The sequence below is a fragment of the Tauraco erythrolophus genome, chromosome 21 (assembly GCF_009769465.1).
Source record: "Tauraco erythrolophus isolate bTauEry1 chromosome 21, bTauEry1.pri, whole genome shotgun sequence".
NCBI classification, from domain to species: Eukaryota; Metazoa; Chordata; class Aves; order Musophagiformes; family Musophagidae; genus Tauraco; species Tauraco erythrolophus.
Window position 1 is genome coordinate 6,071,924 of NC_141485.1, and position 6,978 is coordinate 6,078,901.

At 61.8% G+C, this 6,978-nt stretch overlaps 1 protein-coding gene across 1 annotated transcript; it reads left to right on the top strand.

Moving 5' to 3' along the window:
* Positions 1-609: 609 nt before the first annotated feature.
* Positions 610-5,829, top strand: SCARF1 (scavenger receptor class F member 1). The gene is made up of 11 exons (XM_086624707.1): positions 610-704; positions 1,444-1,505; positions 1,827-1,928; positions 2,043-2,568; positions 2,996-3,214; positions 3,303-3,431; positions 3,508-3,611; positions 3,825-3,936; positions 4,014-4,138; positions 4,333-4,473; positions 4,823-5,829. The coding sequence occupies exons 1-11, from the start codon at positions 610-612 to the stop codon at positions 5,827-5,829; spliced, it is 2,622 nt and encodes an 873-aa protein (XP_086480833.1).
* Positions 5,830-6,978: the final 1,149 nt, after the last annotated feature.

The window sequence follows — 6,978 nt, forward strand, 5'->3', positions numbered from 1 at the left end:
AGCTGGCTTTGAGTAGGAAAAAGGTGTTTCCTGTGCATCTGCTGACACAAAGCTCCTGGGGAGATGGTGAGGTGGGACGGCAGCCAGCAGCGGTTCAAAGGCCACCCTGGGGCACGCCATATGCCCATGGGGGATGTGCAGACCCTACTTCTCAGCCCCTGCCAGGGGTCAGCAGCACCGTGGGGTGGCTCACAGCGGGTCAGGGCAGGGGGAAGCAGTGGACACCTCGTGGGTTGGGGGCATGTTGGCTAAAACAGCTTTAGGGGTGATGGAGGGTGGCACAGTGGAAGCGGGATGACCACCAGTGAGGTGTTCAGGCAGGCACCAACCCCTGTGTGGCTGCGCCGAACGCCTTGATGCCCATTTCTGCTGCTAAGATGGCAGCGAGGGCCAAAAATATCCCGTGTGGCAGAGTTCCCTGCCTCCCCCTCCCCGCCGCACCCCTGACGTCTGGATCGGGGCACCTCCTCCCGCGTTTCCTCAGGAAGAAACCCAAGGCTGGCGGGAGGAAGGGGCCGCACTGCGGGAAGGACGGGACGAGACGGGACAGACGGACGCCAGCGTGGGGCTGGGGAGGCACTGGAACTTGGGCCCTCGCGCCCCACCGGGATGGGGAGCGCCCGGCCCATTCTCTGCCTCCAGCTGTGGCTGTGGGTGCAAGGCTCTGCCCAGGAGCTCGACCCTGATGGCAGGAACGTCTGCAGGTAGGTGCCATGGGGGTCCCCGCTCGTGCCCCTCCATCTTCTCAGGCCTCTCAGCAGCCCCAGGGGGTCATCGTCCGTCTGTCCTTCCATGGATGGAGATCTGCAGCCTGGCATTGTGTAGGTGCAGAGACTGGGGAGGTGCTGGGGAGCGTGATTGGGGCAGATATGGGTGTTTGGGGCACCCAGACCCCTTCTCCGGGGGTTATTTCTCATGCACCCCCAGTGCACAGGGTAAGGGGAGGGCGTGGAAGTGTTGGCAAAACTTTTGTTGCGTACCAGGTGGGAAATGTAGACGTAACAAACCCCAAAGGGCTTTTGGAGCCGACGTCCCCTCCGATTTACTGCTACGTTGCCTCTCCCGTTGGTCTCGCCATCGATGGCAGCGCCTTTCCATGCCTTCGCTTCGGTGCCTTTGCTCTGGATCACCGGCAAAGCTCCGAGCCACTCCCGGAGCGTTGGGGACCGGGCACGGGCTCCGTAGCGGCAAAGCCAGGCCAGCCTGCCCCACTGCCCAGCCCCGCCGCCCGCTTGGGCTGCAGCCTCTTAAATTTCCTTCTATTTTACTGGTTTCCTTCCGGAGCGATGCCCCCAGGGCCGCGCCGCTTCCCTGCCCACCAAGCCCGGCTGGGTAAAGCGCCTGCGTTCGCTTCGCCTTAGCCGAAGCTGTGAAGTCGCATGCGGACCCGCGCCGGCCCCAGCACCCTCCTCCCGGCTGATGGCCCCCGGGTCTCTCCCGCAGGGTCCCCGCCGGCCTGGCATGCTGCTCCGGCTGGAAGCAGGAAGGGCGGGAGTGCACGGCCGGTGAGTCATGGACGATGATGAAGCCCAAAGCTCGGTCTCTGCTCTCAGCCAGGCAGCTCCTCCGTGGTGCGGAGTGTTGGGAGGATGCCCTCCTTGAGTGGCGGCGGTGGGGTGCTGCACCATGGGGACCCCAAACATCCACCGAGCAAGCTGCTAATGGTGCTGTGGCTCAGCTGAAGGGATGGAGCGGGAAGTGGGATGGCGGTTTCCCTGGGAAGGCTGCTTTGGTGGGAGGTGGCCGAGTCGCGGGTGGTCTGGCAGAGGGGTGCGAGCCCGGGGGGCGGCCGTCACGTGCTGACGTGCCTGCCCTCATGCCGACAGCACTGTGCGAGGGGGAGGACGCCTGTGGGGTGGACGAGGTGTGCGTGAGACCTGGGGTTTGCCTCTGCAAACCCGGCTTCTTCGGAGCAGACTGCAGTTCCCGTGAGTATTTCCCCAGGGTTCAGCCCTTGCCATCCCCTCTGCCAGCATAGATGCTCGGGGGGCTGCCGGGCTCCCCCATAACCCCCTGTTCTTGCCATCTCCTTCCCTTCGCAGGCTGCCCCGAGCAGTACTGGGGTCCCGACTGCAAGCGGAGCTGCCCATGCCACCCCAACGGGCGCTGCAACCCGGTGAGCGGGCACTGCACCTGCGACCCCAACCACTGGGGAGAGCTCTGCCAGTTCCCCTGCCAGTGTGGTCCCCACGGCCGCTGTGACCCCCTCACTGGCGCCTGCCACTGCGAGCTGGGTTGGTGGGCACCCACTTGTAAGAAGCAATGCCAGTGCAACCCCGCCAGATCCCACTGCGACCCGCTCACCGGCCACTGCCACTGCCAGCCTGGCTGGTGGGGCAGGAAATGCGGCTTCAAATGCTCCTGCAACATCTCGCCCTGTGCCCAGGAAACGGGCAAGTGTGAATGCAAAGCTGGGTTTTGGGGGCCGGCGTGCCAGTGGCGCTGTGACTGCTTGCACGGCTCCTGCAGCCCCGTCAGCGGGCACTGCAGCTGCAGCCCCGGCTTCCAGGGCAGGAGCTGCCGGGACCCTTGTCCAGCTGGGAAATACGGGTCTCAGTGTGTGCACAGGTGAGCTGGGGGCAGTGGAGGGGGGGGGATCTAGTGGGTACCCTGGGCTGCAGCCAGACCTTGGGGGGGAAAGTCATCGTGGTCGTGTCTTTCCCTTTGGCTGGGCAGGGAGACCTGTCCTGGGGGGTTTGAGCATCCCTAGTTGGATGCAGCATCAGTGTTGCCCCAAAAGCAACATCTCACTAATGCCGGCAGAAAGTGCTGGTGTCATCCTAAATTCCAGTCATCCTTGGTCCCACTCCCCAGGGTGATAAAGCAGCATCTCTCCCTGCTTGCCCCCTGCCCTCTTGCTACTACAGAGCGTTAGGCGCTATAGGGCATTTCCCCATGGTCCAAACTGATGCCCGATGCCAGCATGGGGGGAAACCTGTGTTTTGGAGAGGCCGAGGGTGGGCATCGAGGCCTCACTGCCCCTCTGCCCATGCAGCTGTGGGAGCTGCAAGCGCAGCCAGCCCTGCTCGCCCGTGGACGGCTTCTGCCTGGCCTGCCAGCCCGGCTGGAACGGGACCCTCTGCAAGGAACCCTGCGCGTCCGGCTTTCACGGCGAGGGCTGCCTCCAGCCATGTCCCCGCTGCCAGCGCGGGGAGCCCTGCGACCCGGAGACAGGGTCCTGCCTGCGCTGTGATCCCGGCTGGACGGGACCCAGGTACACCCGGGATCAGGCCACTGGTCCTCACAGGGGGGTCCCTCCTCCGGGGCGCAGCGGGCTGACGCTTCGCTCTCTGTCTCGGCAGCTGCAACAGCTCCTGCCCCACGGGCACCTTCGGTGACGGATGCCAGCTCCTCTGCCCCGAGTGTGTTGCGGGGAGCTGCGACCCCATATCTGGAGCTTGCATCTGCCAGGCGGGCTACTGGGGAGCCAGGTAACGCTGGGAGCGGGGCAGGGTTGGGACCCCGCTGTCTTCGGGGGCATTTCCCCTCCTTTCCTCTCTCTTCCAGCTGCAACGACACCTGTCCGGAGGGGTATTTTGGTGTGAACTGTTCCTCACCCTGCCAGTGCTCCCGGGGAACCTGCCACCCTGTGCAGGGTGACTGTGTGTTGAGTAAGAGCAACCTCAAATTTACTCCTTGGCACTGGGCAAGGGGCTGTAACATCATGGCTAGGGAAGGCGCTGGCAGGCTGCAATGCCACCAGTCTTACCTGATGCCTCCTGGTCCCACCACGAGTTGCCATCTTCTGCGCTCTCTGTGCGGTGTGGCTCTACAGGCTTGGCAACCACAGAACATGCTGGACTCAACCCATCTTCTCCACACAGGTTTTAAGGACCACGGGGCCCTTGCAGCCGCCATCCTTGTCCCTCTCCTGCTGCTGCTGCTCTGCGTCGCCTGCTGTTGCTGCGGAGCTGGCCCAGCAGATGCTAGAGACAGGTATTTTATTACATTTTGCAACCTTTGATGCAAAACCCCGTCTCCTACGTCCCTTGACGTTTGTCTCCTCTGTGCAGGGCAGCCGTGCCGGACGACGACGTGGTGGCCAGGATGAAGCATCATGTGCGGGGAGTGCTGGCGAACCTCAGCGCTATGATGCCTTGCTTTTCCCTGGGCGGCTACAAACTTCCCAAAGTCACAGGTAAAGAAAGCAGAGCTGCCGACAGCCCTTCCAGGATGTCACCCCCACCTCATGCTCTCTCCATCATCCCCATTTGGAGGGAGCCTGCAACCCCTCTCACCCCTCTCCACAGCCTGGGATAGGCATTGCTTTCCCACCCCAGCCCCGAGCACCCCGGGGTGCCTGAGCTCAACTGGCTGTCTTCTCCTCCCCAGTTTCCCACCACGACACGGAAATCCCCTTCAACCCCAGCTTCATCGAGCCACCGTCATCTGTGTGGGTTTCAGACAGCTCCTTCTCCTCCTCCTTCGACACCGACAACGAGGGACCCGAGTACTCGGTCCCTCCCAGAGAAGGTGACGTCCATGGCAGCTCCTCCTTCTCCTTGGCCACCTGCAGCCCTTCTGGGCTGCCCAGGATCAATCTTGCCCCATTCTCAACCTTGGGCATCCCAGGGACGGGTGCTGGGCACAGGCAGTGTTTATTTTTACATCCTTTTCCTGTCTGCAAGGACACGCCGGGGCTGTGCTTGGCCTCGAGCGATGGACATGCCCGGTGTAGGCAGCCCCATTTCACAGCCTCCTCCTTGGGAAATGCTCCAAGGGACAATCCTGTTGCATCAGCCTCTGTTCTGATGTCCCTGAGTGTGTCCCTGGGCAGGGGAGTAGCTCTGGCAGCCCTAACTCTCGTCCCATTCTCCTGCAGGCATCCCACTGCTGGGGGGCGCCGAGCTGCAGGATGGGACGTCCTCCCCCGGCGAGGTGCTCCCGGACCCCTCTGCCTTCGACTCTGAGGACGTCTCGCAGCCCTTCGCCATCCCTCGCACCTCCAGCATTGCCAAGGCCAAGCGGCCCTCTGTGTCCTTTGCTGAAGGGACGAAATTTGGGGCGGTGGAGACCCCCAGCCCCGGGCGGAAGCCCAAGATCCCATGGGGCCCATCCAAGCTGTCCCCACCACTGGGGGACACAGCAGATGAGCCCCCCACTGAACGACCAGCCAGCAGTTGCTACGAGAACCCCGAGCCCCTTGGCAAGGAGGAGGAGAGCCACCGGCCATCGCCCCGGGCCACGCCGGGGGGACGCCGACGGGTGGTCTCTGGCACTAGACACGTGGCCCAGAGAGTGGAGGCACTTGAAGCGGCTGCAAAATCCAGCAGCTGGGAGGCAAAGGGGAAGGAGCCCAATGTCACCACCATCTACATGATGGTTGGAACATCTGGGCAGGACCCCAAGGCGGAGGGGGGTGGCAAGGGACCGGTCCAGGCTGTGCTCAAGCGACTGGGCAGCTTGCAGAAGGACAAGTGGGCGGCAAAGGAGGAGCCCAAGGTGAGGAAGAGTGTCGAGGCCATCCAGAAACCGCCCCGCCGGGCCCTGGCACAGAGCAGAGACTCAGTGAATAGCTGCAAGCAGAGGGACAGTGTCCCAGGTACTCTTGCCGAGCCATCCCCTGGCAAGCACCAGCATCTCCCTGGAAAAAGACAGTCCTTCCTTCTCACATCTCTCTCGACGAAAAGCACTGGGTCCCAGGATGGGGCCAGTGATGCTGTAGGTGCCACGGAGAGGGGTAAAAGCCCTGAGTTAGTCCTCAGCCTCGAAACAAAGGGACACGCTGCGCCGGAGGAAGAGCCAAAATACGAGAACGTGATTAGCAGCAGTGCTGATTTGCCCCCCGGCCCCACCGAGGAGTCACTGGCCACTCCTGCGGCCACCTGAGCCACCACCACCTGGGCTGGGGCAGCAGGAGCCCAGGAGGCCCCTGCAACCCCAGCGTGGGGGAAGCTGAGGTTCCCCTCCGAGCTGTGAACTGGAGAAGCATCGAGCCTTCCCATTGACCCTCTTTCCTCCGTGCCACGTTGCTGGAGTGGACCCTCGCTGGCTGGCACGACTGGCAGAGATGGGTGACGCTGAGAGCCTCAGTGGTGGCAGCCCCACGGGGTTGTGGTGCTTCAGGGCTGTTTTCTGCTCCCCCCTGCCCTACATACTCCATTTTATGTCTGCCACAGCCCGGAGGGACAGCAATGCTCTGGATGCAGTGGTGGCACCTTCTAGTCCCTGTTGGCATTGGGCCTGGGGACATGTCTCCTCCTTCTAAACAGGAGCGGGGCTGCTGGAGGCTCAACTGGGAAACGTGGGCAAAAACCAGTTTCACCTCCATCAGCTTTCACCTTTCCCTGTCCCAGCTCTGGTAATGCTGCTTGAAGCCTCTTGCTCTAAAGGTGCTTCTTGCTGGAGGGGATTATTTTGTGGAGCTGGGCTGGGGAGAGATGATGGGCTGTCACAAGCAGCTTCAGTGAAAATTAATTTTAGCTGCTTATCTCAAAGGGTATCTGGGTCTGCATGGGGTTTATCTGTGTGGCTCTGGTTGTCGTGGCAGGCTCTGGCTGCCTTCATTTCGATGTAGATGCGTAGCACATGAAAAGGCTCGTGGCACAGCACTGGGTTTATCAACGGCCTTTTAAACTGCACACAATACCAAGCTGCAATTGTGCAAGAGCAAACGTGGCAGCTGGGCTGTGACTATCAACTTGTGCACCTGGTGCTGTGCTGGCCCTGATAAGGACAAAAGCTGCACAGAAAATGGCATGTCCGCACGTGCCCAAAGCTCCTGCCATCTCCCACACCTCATTCCTGCTGTACCAACGCATCACCACGGGTGGCTGAGACGTGATGAAGGTGCTGCAGCATCTCCACTGCAGCCAGAGGACCTTGGGTGGCATGGGTGAGACAGGCACGAGGGCTTTGCCATCTGTGCAAGGCAGCTGAGATGTCAAAAAGGGTTTGCAGCATCAACTGGATTTAGATGTATCTAAGCGGTAGAAGTTTCTTGTATTTTTCTGTGATTTCACATGGCATGAAAACCTC

Excerpts from the sequence above, each read along its gene's own strand:
- SCARF1 (XM_086624707.1), top strand. The coding sequence starts at position 610 with ATGGGGAGCGCCCGGCCCATTCTCTGCCTCCAGCTGTGGCTGTGGGTG. Across the intron at positions 3,215-3,302 it reads CCCGGCTGGACGGGACCCAG|CTGCAACAGCTCCTGCCCCA; the intron begins GTACACCCGGGA and ends CTGTCTCGGCAG. Across the intron at positions 3,432-3,507 it reads GCGGGCTACTGGGGAGCCAG|CTGCAACGACACCTGTCCGG; the intron begins GTAACGCTGGGA and ends TCTCTCTTCCAG.